Source organism: Hoplias malabaricus, chromosome Y (assembly GCF_029633855.1).
Source record: "Hoplias malabaricus isolate fHopMal1 chromosome Y, fHopMal1.hap1, whole genome shotgun sequence".
Lineage (NCBI taxonomy): Eukaryota > Metazoa > Chordata > Actinopteri > Characiformes > Erythrinidae > Hoplias > Hoplias malabaricus.
Window position 1 is genome coordinate 34,695,069 of NC_089820.1, and position 23,976 is coordinate 34,719,044.

General features: G+C 38.8%; 1 protein-coding gene across 3 annotated transcripts in view; it reads left to right on the plus strand.

The window, feature by feature from the left end:
• LOC136677970 (DNA annealing helicase and endonuclease ZRANB3-like) overlaps positions 1-23,976 on the plus strand; it is a 166,776-nt gene that overhangs the window by 99,929 nt on the left and 42,871 nt on the right. For 2 of the 3 annotated variants that reach the window (XM_066655694.1, XM_066655695.1), the window contains exons 12-15: positions 686-847; positions 1,211-1,408; positions 3,633-3,840; positions 14,093-14,314. In XM_066655694.1, the coding sequence (XP_066511791.1) occupies positions 686-847; positions 1,211-1,408; positions 3,633-3,840; positions 14,093-14,314 (790 nt within the window). The remainder of the gene's footprint in view (positions 1-685; positions 848-1,210; positions 1,409-3,632; positions 3,841-14,092; positions 14,315-23,976) is intronic. The other variant, XM_066655696.1, reaches the window with a different exon arrangement.

A 23,976-nucleotide genomic window follows, 5' to 3' on the forward strand; every position in this document is an offset into this window, starting at 1 on the left:
GATACAGTTCTTTACATTATTGCCTGGTGCAATCTAGAACAAAAATGTGGAACACCTGGGGTTCATATGGTGTTTTTCCACTGCATGGCATCGACTCGGCTTGGCTCGGTGAGCTTTTCCCGGGTTGCGTTTCCAGTAGCACATCCACCCCACAAACTGTATCCGATGTCAAAGTTAGGTGTTTTGGACTGAACATTGCTACGCACCACAGTTCTCACAACACATTTTTCCTTGTTTCAGAGTCCAGCTCTCGCTGGAGTTTTTTTCTGCCACCAATCCAAGGAGCCTTTGAACCTCTTCAAAACACCGCTTGTAATTATATGAGCTGCCAATGTGATTCAGATAAAAATAAACGTGATCACTCTCACTTTGACATTTTACAAGCAGCTCGTTTGGGCTGGAAGTCTGCATTTCATAGTGATTGATAAGTCTCTTTGGTTAGTAAGTGCTCTGCAAGGTTTAAACATCAAATTTAGTACCTACGTGACCAGGGTTGAGTCGAGTAGGTTTCTTGCAGTGGAAAAGCACTAATAGAGGACCGGTTTGAATGCAACTGCTGAATGAAATTGTATAAGAATGCTTGGCAATGGTAAGCATAGAATGTTCCAAACTATTAGCAAGGCCAGCTTTAGTGGATTTCTGTGTTCATGGCTGAGATAATGACTGATTTGCTGGTATTGACTAGGAATCAGTGACAGGCAGTACTCTGAACGGAAGGAAGGATTATCTGAAGGCGGAGGAGGGAGATCAGGAGAAATGGAACTTCCTGAATTTCGCTCAGGCATGGACACCAAGTGACTGCACCATTGGCGCCGAGGACGACAAAGAGGGCATCTTCTTTACTCATGTAAAACTTAGCTTCTCCACAACAGAACTTATAACAGCTCTTGCTAAACCATGTCTTAGGAGTAACGCATGGACATGCCCTGTAACTCATGTATTAGTTCATTAGTTACTTGTGATTAGTACGCAAATGTGGGAACTATTGATATTTTCAGTGAAACGGAGGAAACTGAGATGAAACTGCATGAACCTCAGGAATATAAATGTATGTGGTTTACTAAGAGCATTTATATCATCCATATTATGCCATACTTAAGTATGCGACAGGAGAACACATTTGATTGTATGTAACCTTTGAGTTGTGAAGATGATGAGGAAAAATCTCTCTTTTCTCTGCATTTTTTTTATCCTTCCTTCCTTTCTGCAGTTTGAGAAAGACAAACAACATGATATCCGTAAGTTTTTCTCTCCCACTGCCAATAAGGAAATGAAGAGGAAGAGAACGGACAGTTCCTCCACTACCTGCTCTCCACTTACTCCTTCACATGACCAGCCAGGAGCTAGTCAAAGCCTTCACAGCCTGAGCCCTGACTCAGTTGCTCAAGAAGATGACTTTTCTCCTCAGGTAAAAGGACTGATCAGGTCTAGCCCAGTGTAGCCCAGAAGATGATCTGTTGCTTATAAAACACACAAAGATAATCTGAAGTCAAATGCAAACATCCCATGTTGTTAATGTATATACCGGCCAGCCATCCTTTCAACTACGCCAGTATTGTTGTGAATATGGACCCTCAATGTTGTTTGTGATGCCATGGTTAGTGGAAAGGTCTTTTCCCTGGCAAAGTAATGAGTCAGGAGATGCTGGGTGGTAAAGATGAGATGTTTAATAGGAAAGAAGTGCACAGTAACTCCTGAACCCAAGATGTAAATGGATGTTGACCAGGCGTAAATGGAAGCTGAGGGTGAGGGCTGTGGTATTATCATTCAAAAGGTTGTGAGTGTCACGCCCTCGTCTCGTCACCTCTGTTTTCCCCGGTCATGTGCTCTTTTAGCACATGGCTATGTTTTGTTTATGTTCTTGTCTCCGCCATTTTCCCGCCTTCTCGTCTGTGTCATGTGTTAACCCGTCCTCCTCGTTATCTATCCAGGTGTGTTTCGTTTATGTCTTGTATTTAAGTTCCCTTGTGTCTCTCCTGTTTGTCGTTCATTTCATTTTGTATTGTATTGTTGCCCAGTCATTTCGTGTTTCTACTATGTTCCGAGTCTTGTCGTGTTGTCTCTTTCCCTCTCCTATTCCAGTCGTTTTGTTTTCTAAGTCATGTCGTTTCGTTTAGTTTCCCAGTCATGTTGTTTCACCTTTGTTTGTTCCTGTTCATGTCCTGTTGTTTCTCCCCATTCCAAGTTCTGTCGTTTAGTTTACATTTCTAGCATTGCTGTTTCCTTTGTAGCTTGTCTTTGTTTTGTTATATATTTTGTTATATTAAAACTCTCCGAGTTTTAGCAAGTGCGTCTGCCTCTGTCAGTCCGCCCCAGTGAGATAAGGGGTCATTTCAATGAAAATGATGGAAGACTATCATAAGGTTCTCTGTAACAAATGCCAATGAACACTACATTTAAAATAAAATAAATCCCACATGCACAACCTTAATTGCATGGAATCACATTCTGTAAATTTAATCGCATCAAAACTTATTTAAACTTGCAATTCCAAAACAAGATGTTTAGTAGAGGTAGATAACCAATACCAAGTCTATGAAAAAAATATTGAAACAAGCTTGAGTTCAGTTGCCTCATGCACTAACATTTTTGTAAAATGTTTTGTAACATTAATTAATCATTTTACCAAATTTGACTCCAAGTTCCTCCCATAATAATTTTTTTTAGCCTAGTCACATATTAGTGGTTTTATTTAGAATGTAAACACTGTGTCACTAGTGTTGAGTTTAGAAGGTAGATTCTTATTCTTCCCCTGCTCTCTCTCATTCACATGCATATACACACACACAGCTTGTTTCATCTACAAACTCACTTAATTACTCCATCTTTGAGCCAACAGCTGCACTGTAGCGTTTTTCAGAAGCATTAAAGCTTCTGTATCCGATGCTAAACCAAGTTAAGAGATTTTAATTAAAAAATCTTCATAACTTCCCTGAGATATTATAATAAATTAAAAAAGAACAGTTTTCTCTCACAAGGGCGGCACGGTGGCGCAGCAGGTAGTGTCGCAGTCACACAGCTCCAGGGGCCTGGACGTTGTGGGGTCGATTCCCGCTCCGGGTGACTTTCTTTGAGGAGTTGATGTGTTCTCCCTGTGTCCGCGTGGGTTGCCTCCGGGTGCTCCAGTTTCCTCCCACAGTCCAAAAACACATTGCAGGTTGATTGGTGACTCAAAAGTGTCCATAGGTGTGAGTGTGTGAGTGAATGTGTGTGTGTTGCCCTGTGAAGGACTGATGCCCCCTCCAGGGTGTATTCCCGCCTTGCGCACAATGATTCCAGGTAGGCTCTGGACCCACCGCGACCCTGAATTGGATAAGCAGTTACAGAGAATGAATGAATGAATGAATGAGTTTTCTCTCACAGGTGTGCCATGCATATTATACTACGCATTTATCTCCCTCGCAAAAATACAAAAAAGCACTAGCACTAGATTTTTAAGTAATTAATTAAAAGATTTATCAGTTAAAAATGAACAATTATTTAGTATATTTTTTAATGATCAACACGAGTCTAATTTCTATGTTGTGTGTTTGTGTGTGTGTATATATATATATATATATATATATATATATATAATGATTGTTTGTTTGTAGACACTCTGAACAAAAGAACATGTTTTTGACTGCCTTCAGGTGAAGCGGCTGAAGCAGGCTAACCCACTGTCTAGACACAATGGAGGGAAAAGAAGCTGTATTAACCCCCTGAACATGTCACAAAGGCTATCCACAGGGCTGCAGGTCCACCACCACAGCCAGAAGTGGATCTGTGGCATGTGTACCTTCTCAAACAGTGGCTTGCTTCTACGCTGTGAGATGTGTGAGGCACCACGATCTCAGAGAGGTACATCCCATATACACACACACACACACACACACACAAACTTGTCTACACACTGTTCATCACAGATGACAAGCATTTTATAATGCATTGTGTTCTGTTAATCCATTGTTAAGTTCTGAAAACAAAGCTACAATATGTGTGTATGTGTATTGTACAAAAGACACATTCAAACAAAAAGATCTGTACATTGTTTACAAACAAAACACTATACAACTAAACAAGCTCGTTGAATAATAGCAATTTTCAAATAATTTTCTCAATAGTATTTTTTTATTACTAAATACATTTACAAAATTATTACTAAATAAATGGGTGCCAGTAAATAGGTTTAATTTCAAAACACAAACATTTTTATTCAGTACTTATATCCACTCTCCTGTGAAGGATTTAAACTAGAAGTTTGGAACATTTGTATGAGTATGTGATTGCATTCAGTCACAAGAACTCTGGTGAGGTCATTCTTTGATATTGGATAATAAGATTAGGATTGAAAAAGCCATTATAATTCATCCAGACGTTATTGAATTGTTCTCTATTACTCTACAGAGTAGAATCACACTGCTCCATAGCCTAATATGGGAGGCTTTTACACCACTCTAGCCCATGCTTGGCATTGAGCATTGTGATCTTAGGTTCATTTGCAGCTGCTCCAGAGCAGTCCATTCTGTTAGTGAATGCTTTTTAATTGAGATTATACAAAAAGTGGGTGCACATTTTAACAACTGTGTCAGCAATGAGAGAGTCAGAGAGAGAGAGACGTCCATATCACCCAGATTCTTTCCAACAGTAGCACTGCAAGATAAGCTCCCTTAGGAACAGTGACTGGTGCTGAAGAAAAGTAAATTCTGAAGAGAAAAGGAGGTGGAAATATGTGATAAAATGGCTTGTTACCGTGAATAAAACAGTGCGAAGGACTGAGCAAAGTGATCCAACAGTTAGACCATGACACCATGACCATCAATATTTCCAACTGCTCAATATCATAACTGTTTAAGTAATATTATTGGATAAATACAGGCTCTCCCAAAAGTAAGGGAACAGAAATTAAGGAGTTACACTTTACACTAAGTGTATTTATACTGTCACAATATTTAAGACAGTGATAAGAAAATGTCATAATTAATCATTAAATAAATGATATAATACATTTTAGGATTTTATAAAATTGTTCTTTGTGTCATTACTTAATGATTAAAAGGGGGTCTCAGTCCTGTTTCCTCAGCTTTCTGCAATTTGTGTGGTTTTTAGACGGTAAAGAGACCTCCAGAAAAGCATCAACCAAGATGAGGATATTTCTCTATTTCTTCTCCATAGGTGGCTAATGTTGACTTATTTTTGCTGTAGATGGAATTGACATTAAATTTGGCAGAGCGATAACTGCATGAAAGTAAACACAGACCAAACTTGATACAAGGTTTGTTTGGTGAGTTTCTGTGGTAATTTAAACAGTGAATAAAAGACACGATAACTTCAGCCAAGTACAAACAACAGTCTTTTCCCGCTCAGACATATCACATGTAGACTTCAGACATCACAATGTAGACTTTCCCTTTTAAGTAGAGTTAATTAATGTACCCCTATTGTAAATTGTTACCAATTAAGGAAACACCCATATAAAATTGTTAGGCCATAGTTTTCCCCCTCCCCCATGACTTGTGTCATCAGATTATGAGAAATCAGAAATCAGATTACCATCATATAATGAGTGATTCTGTTTTTCCTTTCTTTGGAGACTCCCTGTATATTTCACCTACAGTATTTTTATATACTATGCTGTTTCTGATTGAAGCTTTCACTTGACGATCTGCTAGTTCCATACATCCTCTAGAAACCTTTATATCCACAAATTTGGGCTTAATGTTATTGGCACTTTTCTGTTCAATGTAGTATACATATGCTTTGTACTCTGGAATGTAGCAGCATTTAGCCAGCTATATTAGTTTTTTTCTGCACCTGATGAAAACCACTGACCAATACCTGTTGCAGACAGTGCCTTCTGGGGCACTAATATATATCATACCCCTGGCAAATTTTGACTTAAATTTACTTTTATTCAACCAGCAATTTTATTTTTAACCGGAAACAACACAGGCATGTCCCAGGAGATAACACGATGATGGACAAGAGGCATCATTGTGGAAAAAAAATATTTCTCAGCTTTTATTCACATTTAAACAAAAATGGCATGTCCAAAATTATTCATACCCTTCTCAATAATTAATAGAAAAGCCTTTCTTGGCAATTACAGCAATAAAACGCTTCCTGTAATTGCTGACAAGCTTTTTGCATGTCTCCACTGGTATTTTTGCCCATTGATCTTTAGCAATGAGCTCAAACTCTTTGAGGTTGGAGGGTCTCCTTGCCATCACCCTGATCTTTAGCTCCCTCCACAGATTCTCAATTGGATTCAAGTCAGGACTCAGTCAGTGGCTGGGCCACTGCAAAACGTTAATGTTTTTGTCTGCTAACCATTTATTCACCACTTTTGCTGTGTGTTTTGGGTCGTTGTTGTTCTGAAATGTCCACTGGTTCCCAAGGCCAAGTTTCTCTGCAGACTGCCTGATGTTGTTGTTGAGAATCTTGATGGATTGCTCTTTTTTCATGGCGCCATTTACTGCGATCAAGTTCACTGGTCCATTGGCTGAAAAACACCCCCAAAACATTAGGTTCCCACCACCATGTTTGACAGTGGGGATGGTGTTCTTAGGGTTAAAGGTTTCTCCTTTTTTACGCCAAATGAAGGACACATCATTGTGGCCAAACAATTCAATTTTTGTTTCATCAGACCATAAAACAGAAGACCAGAAGTCGTCTTCTTTGTCCAGATGAGCATTTGCAAAGGTCAAGCAGGCTTTTGTGTACATTTTCTGGAGAAGTGGCATCCTCCTTGGTCTGCGTCCGTGGAACCCAGCAGTGTGCAGTGTCCGTTGGACTGTCTGCCTTGAGATGTTGCCATCAGCAGAGCCCACTCTCACTATCCTCCTGGCCTTCTGAGATTTTCCACAGTGCAGAACTTCTTGTATTTTTTAATAATACTTTGCACTGTAGCCACTGGAACTTGAAAACATTTTGATATGGCCTTATAGCCCTGACTTGTGAGCGGCCACAATGCACAGCCGGAGGTCCTTAGTGAGCTCCTTTGTCTTAGCCATTACTGTCCACAAACCACCTGTTGAATTGATTTAAACAGCTGCTCCCAATGAATCAGGGTAATTAGGATGCTTTAAAACAGCTTGGACTATTTGGAATGGTATAGAACTTTGGATTTTCCCATAGACTGTGACATTTTGCAAAAGGTATGAATAATTTTGGACATGCTATTTTTGTTCAGATGTGAATAAAAGCTGAGAAATATTTTTTTCCACAATGATGCCTCTTCGTATTCTTCATCGTATTATCTACTGGGAGATCCCTGTGTCATTTCCGGTCAAAAATAAAATTGCTGGATTGCTGGTTGAATAAAAGTAAATTTAAGTCAAATTTGTCAAAATTTGTATGTATATATATATATATATATATATATATATATATATATATATATATATATATATATATATATAATACGGGGTTGGACAACGAAACTGAAACACCTGTCATTTTAGTGTGGGAGGTTTCATGGCTAAATTGGACCAGCCTGGTGGCCAATCTTCTTTAATTGCACATTGCACCAGTAAGAACAGAGTGTGAAGGTTCAATTAGCAGGGTAAGAGCACAGTTTTGCTCAAAATATTGCAATGCGCACAATTATGGGTGACATACCAGAGTTCAAAAGAGGACAAATTGTTGGTGCACGTCTTGCTGGCGCATCTGTGACCAAGACAGCAAGTCTTTGTGATGTATCAAGAGCCACGGTATCCAGGGTAATGTCAGCATACCACCAAGAAGGACGAAATACATCCAACAGGATTAACTGTGGATGCAAGAGGAAGCTGTCTGCACGGCAGAATTAAATGTGCACCTAAACTCTCCTGTTTCCACCAGAACTGTCTGTCGGGAGCTCCACAGGGTCAATATACACGGCCGGGCTGCTATAGCCAAATCTTTGGTCACTCATGCCAATGCCAAACATCGGTTTCAATGGTGCAAGGAGCGCAAATTTTGGGCTGTGGACATGTATTGTTCTCTGGTGAGTCTGTTTTCGCCACATCCGGGAGAGTTACGGTGTGGAGAAGCCCCAAAGACCACCCAGACTGTTGCATGCCCAGAGTGAAGCATGGGGGTGGATCAGTGATGGTTTGGGCTGCCATATCATGGCTTTCCCTTGGCCCAATACTTGTGCTAGATGGGCGTGTCACTGCCAAGGATTACAGAACCATTCTGGAGGACCATGTGCATCCAATGGTTCAAACATTGTATCCAGAAGTCGGTGCCGTGTATCAGGATGACAATGCACCAATACACACAGCAAGACTGGTGAAAGATTGGTTTGATGAACATGAAAGTGAAGTTGAACATCTCCCATGGCCTGCACAGTCACCAGATCTAAATATTATTGAGCCACTTTGGGGTGTTTTGGAGGAGCGAGTCAGGAAATGTTTTCCTTCACCAGCATCACGTAGTGACCTGGCCACTATCGTGCAAGAAGAATGGCTTAAAATCCCTCTGGCCACTGTGCAGGACTTGTATATGTCATTCCCAAGACGAATTGACGCTGCATTGGCTGCAAAAGAGGCCCTACACCACACTAATAAATTGTTGTGGTCTAAAACCAGGTATTTCAGTTTCATTGTCCAACGCCTGTGTGTGTGTATATATATATATATATACACACACACACACACATATATAATAAGACAAAGTTAAATAAAAAAAATACAATTAAATAAAAACAATACAATTAATTTACAGTTGGTATGGACCTGTGCATTAGCAAATAGTTACTTCAGGTAATATCCGGAAAAAAATGCATGTATTAAGGGGCTTTAGTAAACAGTACTTTTCTTCTGACGATTTTCTGTGTGTGTTGAAATAGATGATTGCTATGGCTTTCATGAGAACTCCAACCCCCATTTTTAAACAACAAATGCACTAGGGCCGAACATGGTTATGCATTGTAATTGCTGTATGCCTATATGCTTTTGAAGTAGGACACTTGGCCATGGTTTCTTTTGCATGTATGAACATGTGGAAAGGACATTAGTGAATTTAGCATTGTGCTGTGGAGCCATGGATGGAGCTTTATGGCCCTGTCCAATGCCTTTGAGTGAGGTTTCTGATCTATCCAACATCTGATCTTCCCTTCACTAAGGTACTTGTAGTTGCATGCCATCAAGCATCTAATCTAATACCCTCCCATAACAGTAAAGACTGTTTCTGCAGCAGAGTTGGACATACTACTTATTAATACATTCATGGAAGCAAACTTTAATGTACCAAAAAATCTTTTTCACCAGCTGCAATACAGACCCAAGTATCTCTGTTTGGGGATTCAGCTGTAACACAGCGTGTGATTCAGTATATAATGACCGTATTCATTATTTCCTTGTTCATTTCCATTTATAAGCATTCCTTTTATTTGTGCATTATTGGAAAGAACTAATCCTTAATTATTAAATTTATCTCCATTCATCTTGATGCACGTGTCCTGCAGAATGAATTATACAATAGAAAGTTTGCTCTGATTAAAACAATTAATATAGAGCACCTACAAGAGCACTTGGAATTTCACACAAACTGCTCTTGCTGGCTGGCTGACTGTCAATATATTCTGCCTACCTTTCTCTCTTTCTCACTATGAATAGCACTTGTTCTTAAATTGTTAGACCAGCACGTCTTGCTTTTAAAGGGATGTCTGCTATTGTGAAGAAAAGCTGTTATCTGTGGGTTTTTTTTTTTTTTTTATGTTCAAAAACTGTGTTTTTAAGGTGCATTGATAGGTTTGACAACAAAAATGACTGTTGTTTGTACGTGGCTGAATTTGAACTTATGTGCAAGTTTTACTCACTGCCTTTTGAATTACCACAGAAACTCATTTGTAACTTGGGTGGGTTCGTTTTCATCCGTGTTTACTTTCATGCAGTTGGCGCACTCTGAAATTTGGAGATATTTCCACCTTAAATAATCAGATACAGCAAAAAATATATATTACACCCTGTGGAGAATGAATAGAGCAATATCTTCATCTTGGTTCTTGCTTTTCAATGTTTAAAGTTCTATTTGTTGTCTTGAAAACTCCAGATATCTTTTCACTGCTGTGAGCAGAGAGAGAGAAAACCTATCATACAGAACCAAGACATTTAGTTTTTTTACCCATTTACAGGCACTGGGGTTTTGTAAAAACATTAGACCGATTTCAGGCAAACAGACTGTGACCGTGAACGTCACCTTCAAGCTCTACTGCCAGGATCATCACTTTTCCATTACATGGTACCTACACTACAGTGTAGTTTTTTCATTCCTCGTTGCACTGTCTGGTTCTCAATGGAGTCTTTCAGTAGCCACCACCACAAAGAACATTTGAACCTCTTGAGTGGAACATGGCAATGTTACGAGCTGCCATTGTGAGCCAGATAAAAAAAAAAACTGGCCAATCTGTGCTTTGCAGGTTTACATGTCACAGTTTAGTCCCTGCTCGGCTCACTTGAAAACACAAGCTACTACCAGTTTCAGGTACCAGGGACCAAATTTGCCTAATGGAAAAGCAAAAAAGCAGAGTTGAGTATAATAGGTGCCATGCAATAGAAAAGTGCCATTAATTGCCCATTGGCCAGATTCAACTTAACAGCACATACTCTCAGGCCCCATCTAGGGCTTCATGATACAGATATAAAATTTTGTTGCCTTTAAACATTGTTTTAACCTGTCTTTACTTAGAAAATCAGCAAAGTGGGTTATTTGATCATTGGAACCCAAATTTTACAAACGACTATGTTTGAAGAATGGTATGTGATAAAACTTGTAAGGGTTTGTCAATGGGAACTTAAGGTTTTTGGTGGGACCCTGCCCAGAGTTTTCAGATTAATATTAGTACACACAAAGAGGTCTGAAGACATGACAGTCCATTACTTATCTGGAACACGTACATATTGAGAGATGACTCTGCTGTACCTGGGCCCAATCAATAAATCAGTTCCTATGTGCAGTGTTTAATAAAATTGTAAAATGATGGTTGGCCTGTGACCAGATGTACAGCAGGAAGCGCCTTTTGGCAGGGTTCCAATTCCATCTAACACCTGGGCTTATTACACTGATGCACGGCTGTTGTGCCAAATTCTGCTACTCGAAAATTCAGGTGACACATCAGATCCATGTGAAGCTGGAAGAGGGGAAAAAGAAAAAAGAGGGGGAGGGGGAGAATGTGTGAGGAAAAATAGCGAGAGAAAGAAATGTGTGTGAAAAAGTGAGAAGAGTAAGGGTCAGGTAGTGAAGAGAGAATTAAATATGAATATCGGTCGTCTTTATCCTGTTTATTCAATTCAGTAAAAGAAATTAGAGCCAGCATGCACTGAAAAAAAAGTGTCTTAAAATATCGGTTTGATATCAAGTTAAACTTTTGACTAGATTAGTTTGCCCCAGTCCTCTTAACTAAAATTGTACTCACTAAAGCAGTGAAATATAATGATGTTGTCTTTCAGATTGTTAGAATATTAGGAATTATTACAATTTATTTATGTTGAGTACAGTGTGTGAAATGTTGGGTATTCAACATTGTACCCACAGAGTTTTGGATGTGTGTAAAAATATTGTGATGCACATTTTCTTTCATGAAAAATATTCAAAAACCTAATTAATCACAATTTGATGTGACTAATTGCAACATTGTCCATTTCTAAGACTAAGGGTTTTAATAATGTACATTTCAATGTAAAATAAGAGAATCAATTTAAGACCAGCCCAGTGGAATAATATTTATATTTGTAGTGCCTATTGATGTAATCACAGAAATATGGTTAAAATGCTAGTATACCCTTGTATTTTTAGGAGGGAGATAAATGTGTAGTCTGGAATGATTGATGATTTTTGAATTACAAACTCTTAATTTGCTGAGTAAATGTTCAGGGAAAACTTGAGCATCAGACACAGAAGCTTTAATAGAAAATGCTACAGTGCAACTCCTGGCTCAAATATGGAAACAGCACCTGTGAGTGTGTGTGTGTCTGAGCGACAGAGAGAGGGCGGCAGTTTCTCAAAGTCTGTTCTTAATTTTTTTGTTTGTTTTTAATGTCATCTTCCACTGCCGAAGTTACATTCCAGTAATCAAGAATACAAACGGCAAGAAGGGTGAAAGTACACGGATAGTGTTCTCACTCCACACAAAATAACGAGGATTCATAAGTTTCTCACATTGGTTGCCAAGAAGAACGACCTGAAAATCCCATTATTCACTGCAACATTCAACATTCAACATTCTTCCTTAAGAGCACAAGTCCATTTTTGTGTTCTTGATATTGAGAAACAGAAAAGAGAGAGAAGGAAGGGTATAAGGCAGGTAGTTATGATTTTTAATAGATATTTAATACATTTCAGCATTAATAACGTACAATCCACATTGTGAACTCATCAGTTTTGGCACTGTGTTTACATCACCTAATAAAACCACCACCAGGCTCTGTAAAGAAAGTGAATTATGAGAGGAGGTTGTGGCCAAATTTGTTAAAATTAAGAATTAGCGTAAAAATAACACACATTGAATTCCCACATACATTAATTTTGATATATTTGTCCTAATTTCTTGCCTTAGCTTCTACAACCGGATTCCAAAAAGGTTGAGACACTAAACAAATTGTGAATAAAAAGTGAATGAAATGATGTGGAGATGGCAAATGTTAATATTTTGTTCGTAATAGAACATAGATGACAGATCAAAAGTTTAATGTGAGTAAATGTAACATTTTAAATATATATATTAAAATATGTTGATTCAAAATTTCACAGTGTCAACAAATCCCAAAAAAGTAGCAATAAGTGGCTGGAAAAAGGAAATTGAGCATATAACGAACAGCTGGAAGACCAATTAACACTAATTAGGTCAATTGACAACATGATTGGGTATAAAAAGAGCTTCTCAGAGTGTCAGTGTCTCTCTGAAGCCAAGATGGTAAGAGGATCACCAATTCCACCATTGTTGCACACAAAGATACCAGAATAGTGTTACCCAGCGTAAAATAGCAAAGACTTTTAAGTTATCATCATCAACCATGCATAACATCATCAAAAGATTCAGAGAATCTGGAACAATTGCTGTGCGTAAGGGTCAAGTCCGTAAAACTCTACAGGATGCTCATGATCTCCAGGCCCTTAAACATCACTGCACCTCAAACAGGAATGCCACTGAAAAGGAAATAACAGAATGGGCTCAGGAATACTTCCAGAAAGCATTGTCAGTGAACACAATCCACCGTGCCATCCGCCGTTGCCAGCTGGAACTCTACAGTGCAAAGAGGAAGCCATTTCTAAGCAAGCTCCACACGCTCAGATGTTTGTACCGGGCCAGGGGTCTTTTAAAATGGAGTGTGGCAAAATGGATGACTGTTCTGTGGTCAGAGGAGTCACGATTTGAAGTTCTTTATCAAACACTGGGATGCCATGTCATCCGGACCAGAGAGGACAAGGACAATCCAAGTTGTTATCAGAGCTCCGTTCAGAAGCCTGCATCACTGATGGTATGGGGTTGCATGAGTGTTTGTGGCATGGGCAGCTTGCATGTCTGGAAAGGCACCATTAATGCAGAGAACTATGTTCAGGTTCTAGAACAACATATGCTCCCATCTAGACGTCATCTCTTTCAGGGAAGACCCTGCATTTTTCAACAAGATAATGCCAGACCACATTCTGCAGCACAGTCCTTATCTTGGGTGGGATGGAGATGGGTCCAGAGGATGTGTGAAACTTTGATGGAATTAATTGCTGGAAAGAGTGAAAAAACGCTTTCAATGAGGTATTAGTTTTTCTCTCAGCATATCCCTTTGTGTCACATGATAGAAATGCCCAGAGACTCTGTTCTGGACAGATCTGTCTCTCATACACACACACGAACAGCATATGTTCAGTGCTCCACATGTCTGTGCCAAATCTTGACAGCAGGGTGCTAATGACCCAAGTGTTATTTATGGGCAAATTTAACTTATGGCTGCTGTTTAGATGACCAAAATAATGAATATGGTCTATGAAATAAGTCTTTTTTTCTTTTTTCTTTTTTTTCTTTGCTTTTCATTGTTACTGTTTGTGAAGCCCAGACCTGGTCTGTAGCATGAATATCTCTACTTTGTCTCTCTTGATTCTTTCCTCCCACATCCCTTGCTTCAATTTCTAGCTCGTAGCCCCACTTTTTCTTCTTGTACTTCTTTCTCTGTCACTGCCTCCAGCTCTTGCATCACTTTTTCCGATCCAGAAGAGAGCCAGGCCACCCCTGGAGACAATCACCCCAACACTATAACACCCCAAACATCATACACACAGTGCCAGCTGCCAAAGGAGAATGAAAAAGGGACATCACCACTTTGGCTCCTGGAATCACAAACAAAGCCTTCCACTGGTAAGAACAGTTTATAATGCTGAAGAATTGACAGCCATTCTTCAGCCACCAAAACGTAGTTTCCACCTGAAATGCTTCGCCTGCATAGCTATATCGGCTGTTTGATACATATTGGACACTAAGATGTCCACAGCTATCAGAATTTTGCCTGTTGCACTGTGAATGTCTGTCTGCCCATCCATGTGTCCACGCTGCTGTGCACTGGTGTTATCTGTCCAACTTTTGTTTATCAAGAAACACTTTAGCTGTGTTACTGTGGACAGTAACTAGCAGTTACTGCCTGCTCTGCAGACTGTGACATAAAGATAGGATTGAAAAAAGTTGATCAATTTCACACAACCACATCCAGAAAATTATTTTACAACTCAGACTATCCATAGGTTTCAGTCATAAACTACTTAAACCCCACAGTCTTTATTGAAATTGTGTATTTATGACTAAGTACTGAGTGGCAGGCGATATTGTGCAGAGTAGCCGCTATATTGGCTACCAACTCATTACTCAGTGACTTAATTTACAACTTAAAACAACTTAAATTAAAACCTAAACCTATTGAAACCTATTGTTTCATTGTTTCTACCAACAATTTTAATCCTGATTTATTCATTCATTCATTATCTGTAACCGCTTATCCAGTTCATGGTCGCGGTGGGTCCAGAGCCTACCTGCAATCATTGGACGCAAGGCAGGAATACACCCTGGAGGGGGCGCCAGTCCTTCACAGGGCAACACACACACACATTCACTCACACACTCACTTCTACGGACACTTTTTTGAGTCACCAATCCACCTACCAACGTGTGTTCTTGGAATGTGGGAGGAAACCGGAGCACCCGGAGGAAACCCACGCGGACACGGGGAGAACACACCAACTCCTCACAGACAGTCACCCGGAGCGGCAATCGAACCCACAACCTCTAGGTCCCTGGAGCTGTGTGACTGCGACACTACCTGCTGCGCCACCGTGCCGCCTTAATCCTGATTTAGATGTAAAAAATTAAAGAACTAGAAATAAGGATCCGTGCCTGAGCCTTCATATAGAAATCTGCTATTAAAAACCTTACATTAAAATATCACATCCAGTCAGGGCATTAAATTACATTTGTTTGAACACACAAAAAATATTTTACCATGCACTTATTACTACAATTGATAAATCCCTAAAGAAAAAAAACACTAACAGATTTTATTTATATACATATAGTGGCTGTTTTAATTCAGTAGCGTGATGTAGCGGAGTAACAGTATTCGAGCTGGTTATGCTTAATGGTGATTATCACTTATAATAATTATTATTATTATTACTGACTTAAATGACAAATATATTAACAATTAATTAGAGAGGGAAATACTGTCACCGCTAGGTGAGTTCTCAGGATTTTCAGACTCTTAAGGAACAAACTCCACACACTGTATTATTTCAAATAATTAGGGTATAATTTTACCAAGAGATTTAATTCGCCATCAGCTCTGAAAATGAGGAATTTAGCTTACTTTTCCACGATTCAACCACACGATGGGTACAGCAGCGCTTTTGAGGTGATTGGAGAGAGGTCCAGCTTGGCTCCCGCATTTCTTTCGTGGGAGCGTTGATGCTGGGTGAGCGTAGACGTTTTCACTTGCGAGGCAGGCCACTTCAGGCGCACTCAGAGCGTGGTAATGTCAGTTGAAGGATTTCTTCTGGCTTTCTGTCCTGAGTGGGAGTTTCCCTCCATATGAAAGGGGCGTCAGAATAAGTTTGCTGTTTTCCTCCGATCTTCAGAAGCTGTTTTTACGAATTAATTAGCTTATTTTACGATTTCAACGATGGCCCTTATTCTGGCCAAAATAAGTTTCACCTGCTTTGATCTCTCGTAAAATTAAACTTGGATTGGGCTACAAACACGAACACAAATAAAAAGAAAGAAAAGATTACTGACAATTAATCGACGTTTACTCTTTTAGTTTCTGTATTGCACTGCTAACTGACACAAGGCGTCCCTTGGAAGTTGCGTGAAGTCCTTTTCTTTAAGAGTCTTTGAAGAGTCGGCTTGTCGGCGTAGAGAGAAGACAAAAGAGCGTAAAAGGCGTACGAGAGGAGATCAAAAAGCGTGGAAAAACTGTTAAGAGTTAAGCGATAAGAGACAAGAGAGAGTTCACTGCTCCCTTTTCATCGGAGGCGCAGTCACGCCCATTTGGGAGGTCTCGTTCTCTGATTGATTCCTGGGTCTGAGGTTCACGTTTCACGGTTTCACAGTCTTCTCCAGTTTCGCATCTCTGAAAATTCACATTTTTCCTGGACGGATACATAACCTTAATTTAATCAAAATACTTCATACATACTTGAATATAGCATAATGAGTGTACTGGATTACTTTTATCAAACATATATATATATCGAGTACATTACCAACTATTCTAGATGTTACAAATTAATTCGTCTTTCTAAATGAAGACAGGAATGTTTCCTCGTGATTGATACAGTAATTCACATCACTCGGTTAGTTAGTAGACAGTCACCTGAGAGAGGATAACATTAATACACATTGCATAAAACATGTTTATAAACAGTGGCCCATATGCGTCCGTTATGTGTTTAGAGGGAGATAGGGCGAAAAGTGATTTCGCAAATGTCCACTTGGGGGCACTGTTGGTCCATCCTGTTTGTCTGGTTTGAACTAGGGTTGCGAGAGGTCACCATAAGGCAGTCCTGGGTCATCTGTTGATTTTTGCGATTAGATAAAGGGTCGCCATCCTGACGCTGATGGCAATAAAGCTGGGGTTCTTTAATCCTGGTCTCTAAGGCTCTGATTGATCTTTTAGGCTTAATGGGGTCATAAACTTTGGGGTTTCCAATTTACATTGCAGAAGAAAAGGGGGGTCACTGAAAAGTGTTCTGCTTAGCCTTTGTTGTCAGACATAGGTGTGTGCGTGAGTTTGTGTGCGTGTGTGGGGGCGGGTGCAGAGTCTTTCAACACACACACACTCTGTGGAATGTAGGTCCTGTCCCAAACTTATCATCAGAGTGGAGAGTCAGAGTCTTAATTTTTCGTTTCTTGATCTGGGTACATACTCCACTACAGTGAAGTTGTTACATTTCTAAAGATTACAAGAACAAATAAAATATATTAAATAATGTTCAAACACCTACACATTTAATGCAAAGAACACATCATTGGGAAGATAATTTGCTTTATTAAACAGGAACAAGCTGCAGGATGAAGGTGTTCTTTATTTACTGTTTAAAAGTCTCAGATATGCATTACATCATATTCTACATAATCACAAAAACAGTTCTGTTCCTTACTGTTGTGTAACTTTAGCTTAGATTCTATTGCAGAATAAATACTCATTTCAACTTTGCCACTTACAATCTCTACAATCACTCGCCCAGTTACATTTAACAAATACTTCCCCACACAAACATCACGCTAGAATAATCTTTCTCTAATTTCCCGACAGAATCAATCATAAAATTACTTTATGAGAAAGTATTTCCAGACTGTTCATTGTTATGTTTATACTTTACTCAAAGTTCTGTAGCCTAATTAAATACTAAGATTCTCCAAATCTAATAATTTAGTGCTGGTGTCTGTTGAGAGGCTCCATGATCCGCCATTGCTGTAAAAAAATAAATAAATAAATAAATCTGGTGCATTATAGTCAACGGAGTTGACGCAACTCTCTCTCTATATATGGCTCTGGTCTCAACCAAAGAAGTGATCATGTGGTCTCTTGCTTGGGGGAAATGTACATATGACATGATGATATAATAAATATGCAAATTAGCACATTGCAACATCTAGTGACATTAGCGACTTTTCAAGCAAGCTTTAGCTATTTTTGATTTTGAAGTAATTTAAGGTAAAAATATTACATTCTGGTGGTGCTGAAGGTAGTGCCGCTGTCAAATCCCTCTACACTTAGCTATAATGGGATTCTTTTTCTGTGAAGCAACAATGTAGTTTAATTTTTCTATCACAATTTCTCAGATATCTTCTTTTGTCTTCTTCTGATGGTTTATGCAGAGCTTTTCGGTTATTAACACAACTGCAGAGGTTTTCACTCACATTTTCCTGTTTTTATTCCCTTGCTTTCTTTTGTGAAATCAGAAACAGAATAGCGAATCATTTATCCATTTTTCAAATCATCATTTCATATTCGTTCATGAAAAGTGTGATAACTTTTGTCATACTTTTCTTTATCAAAATATATTTTTTGGTTCTCCTTGTTTTTGTAAAAAAAAAATAGGATGTCAATAAATATTTTACATGATATTTACTGTTAATGAAATTAACACACAATAAATAGTATTCCATTAATAAACATTCACCTTTTAGAAGATAATGAAAACAGGCAATGGTGCTCTGAGAAACACTAATCAATACTACATTTAATTAATCTTACCCCTTGCAGAAATTATGAAACCACCACCATTAGAAAATATTTAGCCAGCTTTTTTACTTTGTAGCATATCAGCAAGCATACATTTTTACCATAAATTTCCAGTAAGACAGAAACATTGCTCTAGTGCAAGATGCATGCATCCTGAAAAATGAATTCACCTCCACCAAAATTTCTAATGATGGACACAACCCTGTTTCATAAATGACTGAGGAAAGGTGATTATTCAGATAGTCATATTTTTATAAGGTTCATTAAAACTGCACAAGACTAAAGTTCCAGCATCATCTACTTTACCAAAGCCGATTTGTGACTCATCACTGAATATCATAATCATCCAACAATCCCCTCTCCCTGCTTGCTTTTTGTTAGACCACTGTAACAATGTTTTCCTCTCTTTAGGTGTTAGTACAGGTTTTAGTTAGACTTTTTCTAATCGAATTGAATATAATTTCTTCAAGGCATGTTTCAAGAAGCCAAATATTTCAGCTATTAAATGCAAATAATTTTTTGGTCATATCTGTATATTGCTGACTGAATTTTCCCTAAATGTGTCAATACTACCATTTTTGCCAGGGGTAAGTTCACTTGCCATATTGTAATATTCTACCCACCTCCAGCCACAGACATAAAGAGATTAGATAAGAGCACACCGAAGGTAAATGTCAAAGAAAGCTGAGTTTTAAAATGATTAAGACATAAATAACATGCAATTCCTAATAACAATGCAATAGGGCTAGAGCAAAACTTTTAGCACAAAACTGTTAAACAGCAGTTAAATCTTTTTTATTGGACAGCTGGGAAATTCCACAGGTGTTTCTGTCCATTCCTCCAAAGTGAGAAGACAACTCAGTTCTATGGATCTGACTGTTTCACAATAAGTTTAATACTTTTAATCATACTTGAAATTGTCATTACAATTATTTTCTGAAATCTATATACACTTGTGCATGAATGGTGTTTAGAACTTGTACTGGCCACATATTCAACAAATATTATTAGGTTTTCACATTCCACACATGCTAATAGGTATACATACTGGTAACTCTAAATCCGCGATATCCCGATATCAATGTGAAACTCAATAAATTAAGATTAAAATAAAGAATGTGTGTGTTTCTGAAGGTGGCACAGTGGCGCAGGTAGTGTCGCAGTCACACAACTCCAGGGGCCTGGAGGTTGTGGGTTCGATTCCTGCTCCGGGTGACTGTCTGTGAGGAGTTGAAGTGTTCTACCTGTGTCCGCGTGGGTTTCCTCCGGGTGCTCCGGTTTCCTCCCACAATCCAAAAACACACGTTGGTAGGTGGATTGGCGACTCAAAAGTGTCCGTAGGTGTGAGTGAATGTGTGTGTGTTGCCATGTGAAGGACTGGCACCCCCCAGGGTGTATTCCCGCCTTGCGCCCAATGATTCCAGGTAGGCGTTGGACCCACCGCGACCCTGAACTGGATAAGAGGTTACAGAGAATGAATGAATGAATGTGTTTCTGAACAGCAGTACATTCATAAACTGAAAATAAACTGTTTTTACTGTGTAATGAAATCAGAATTATTTTGCAGGTTTCTTCAACAAGAGATATCTCCTTAGATTAGATCACAAGTAAATCAATTGTTATAGTGCATGCAGTTTTTGCAATCCAAGGCTGTATTCCCTGAACAACCACAAATAAAATTACAAATAAATAAATACGTAAGTGAATAATAGATATACAAGTATCTATATTTAAATAGAAGCATTACGTCAAATGAGTATAGTCTGCAGCGTGACAAGCTCCCTCTGCTGCTGCAAGAGGGTAATACACATTGGTAATGCAGTTTGAGTCTGCTGTTCAAGGGTTATCGTGGCATTTTTCTGTGTGTTTATCGCAAAAACTCATCGTGATAACGATAAAATTACAATTAATCATGCAGCACTAGTGCTGACAAGGCATATTCTCCTTTCATTATATTTGAGGGTACATTTTTTTGGGCAATAAGGGACAGTGAGTGTTTGTATAGACTTCTGGGTTGGGAGAGAGCTTGACTGGTATGCAGGAGGTGTTGACATGTCAGTGTCTACTGCGGATCAAGATAATGAAAGGACAACTTTTTAGGTGCCTAAAAAAGAAAGGAAAAATAATGGATAATGACTAACCTTAAATTCATAACCAGCTACCAAAAAATATTTGTAGGAGACCTATTACAGTAAAACCTTGAACTTCTGAGTAAACTTTTTTTTACTTAGTAAAACTTACTAAGTGTTACTTACTAAGTGTTTTTTTTTTGTTTGTTTGTTTTTGTTTTTGTTTTTTTTCTTTATGACGCAAGCTGAGATCCGAGTTGCTAGTGAGCGAGTTTACACCACCTGCCACTAGGTGGCCCAGCAAGCATTCAGTTCACTTGGTTATCTTGCCATGCAAGCGTCTCTGTCACATTGCTGTTTTTTTGTAGCATTGTGTGCAAGTTATTTTCAGCGATAAAGCACGAGAAGAAAAACTCCTGCCAATCTCCTCCACCTCTGCCAGCGTCTTTGTCTACCTCTTACAGTTAAATACACATAATAGAGCTAGTTTATTTCTTTACATTCTCTTTTATGTAGTTTTATATTTTTCTACATTATTTGGTATTTAAAGGGTACATGCATAAGTCATTTCCTGTAGAGAGTGTGTGTCAGACACAGAAAATCTCCAGCTGAACGCTACTTGTTTCTGTCAACTCTAGAAAATGTCATTTTTTTCTCCCATTTTCTGGAGTTCATATATAAAAATGTCTTGGGCTTGTTGCTTTGCATTATTATTCAGGTGATAAAAGGATTTATTTTGGGTCATCAATTTAAAAGCATTCAATTCCTTATAAAGAGCCAATTTTCTATTCAATCGGGTCTCTAGTTTATAATGTAATTTGTGTGTGTGCATGCGTGTATACAAGGGGGGGCAAGTAGGATGTCACTTTGATACCCCAAAGTTTCAGAAATATTCCTATATATAAATCTTAACAGCTTTAAGAGTTTATGTTGTTATATATTATAGCAGTTAAAAAAATAATTGTATCTTTTTCTAGGCACAGTAACACTGACGTGGTGGTGTTGTGTTAATGTGTTGCACTGAAAGGATCAGAGACAGCTGGGCTGCATGAGTAAACCCTCAGTGTCACTGCTGGACTGAGAAAAGTCCACCAAGCAAAAATATCTCTCCAACAGTATCCTGTGTCCATTGATTACCACAAACTGTGCAGCAAGAAATGAGCTGCAGTCACATGGTGGGCAAACAAGGCAGGTGTGTCTAACAGAGTTGACCGTGACTGGATACATCGCTTAAAAACTCCAGCAGCACTGCTGTGGTTGATCCACTCATACCAAAGCAACACACAGTAACACACCATCACTGCAGCGTTGAGAATGATACACCACGCAAATCACACCTTTTCTCTGGGGGTCCAGACCACTGAAGGACAGGGTGAAAGGGAGCAAACAAAGTATCCAGAGCATAAGGTGCACTACAGTCTGTAGATTTTACAAATTGTAGAACTACAAAGTGCTCCTGTGTGGACAGTGGAGCAGAGAGAGCTCAGTGAGTGTAGAAAGAAGAAGGTGGTCATAATGTTATGATTGGTTAGTGTATATAGCTGATAAAAATACTTCACAATCAGAGTGTGTCATGGGAAGGAGTATGAATTTACCATGGGACTGGCTTCTCTTACCTTGTAATTTCCCACCATTATACCAGCTATTCATACAGGTAAATTCCTGATGTGCAATTGCATTACAAACTAGTGAACTGTTGCCATTAAGATGACAAAATAAATTGTAAAAAGTTAAGATGGTATCACTATCTCAGCCTGGCTCATTTCACTGCATCATTACAGAGCCATTAGCTGCAGCTTACTGAGAGGAATGGCACGCTTCACAAAGAAAAACAACACTGTAGGCTGTCAAGCACTCTGGCGTGTTTGAAAATGGTGGGCTTTTTTGGAGAAAATGGGTGTTTATATTTAGTGCTCAAGTTATAGCATGCTGCTGCATTTTTTATGGTGTTTATTTCTCCTCCATTCACTCATCATCATGAAGCATGTGATTAGACACCTAAGACTCAAACGCGGATTGATTGCATGTGATTTTATACCTTAAAATTGCTTTGCAGCTGACGTTACAGTACATAATAATTTCCATACTGGGGATCTACTCATTAGTCAAACAAACAACTCAAATAAAAAACTGTGATATTTAAACTGTTATATTGTTTCTGTCAACACTTAGTCCTCATTCATATGTTGAACTGAAAGAAATATTAGTTTGCATCCCTAAACCATTTATCCATGTCACATTTGTAAACAAAGCTCTGTTCGTTAGGATTTTGCATACATTTTGTGCATCAGTTGCATTCTATTGGCTATGGACCTCCTTCTACATGTCATGCCATAATAGCCTGTAATTGGTCCGCCTGTGTGTCAAATTTATTTTCTTGCAATAGTAGGTGGCTCTTCCCTACAAAGTCTCCCTAGAGAGTCTGGCAATGCAAGACTAGTCTGTCAATAGAGGAGCTCAAACTGCATCCTAAAGTAGAGCCATACTATGTAGTGTGCATTGCAGATAATAAGACTAATAATACAGACAGTATTTAGATGGAAACTTGAACCTCATAGCTCACATAAATTATTTTCTACATACAGCACACTTCATGGGTGCATAAACCGTAATTTTATGGTCGACTGTGCCCTATGGAGGGTGACAATAGTGGGGCTGGCCCTGAATATTCAGCTATTTGGATATTCGTTCATTGAGTCTTTAATTTTGAGATTTGAGTCCACTCCACCTGTATTCAGGCTTATCAACATAAAAGTCTAGAATGAAGCCTAAAACAGCCTAACACACTACAACAATCTACTTGCGATGAAGCATGGAAAAGTTACAGTTCATTTTGTCAGCATTATACCTGGAATTAGACCAGACCACCTTCACAAAGCTCTGGTTGACTCATACTCTAAAATTGGTATTTGGGACAACCCTAGAAAGGAGATATTTTGGATTGAGCCTCAGCTTCACTGTGGTGCAGAAACTTTTCTCACTGATTGCACGCACTTTCAGACAAGAACTACTTTATTAAACTTTAAGCCAAACCAGAGGTATGATTTAGGTAGCTAGATAGTTGTGATTGTAGTGTAAAATTAATATGTTTTCATTTTTCATATAAAGGATTTGATTTTTGGGACTTTAATCTTCAGAACTCAGCCTGCTCAGTGACTTATCTGATCATCTCCACATCCCCCAGAATCCAGATAACTTTTGGTGCATCAAAGTCTGGA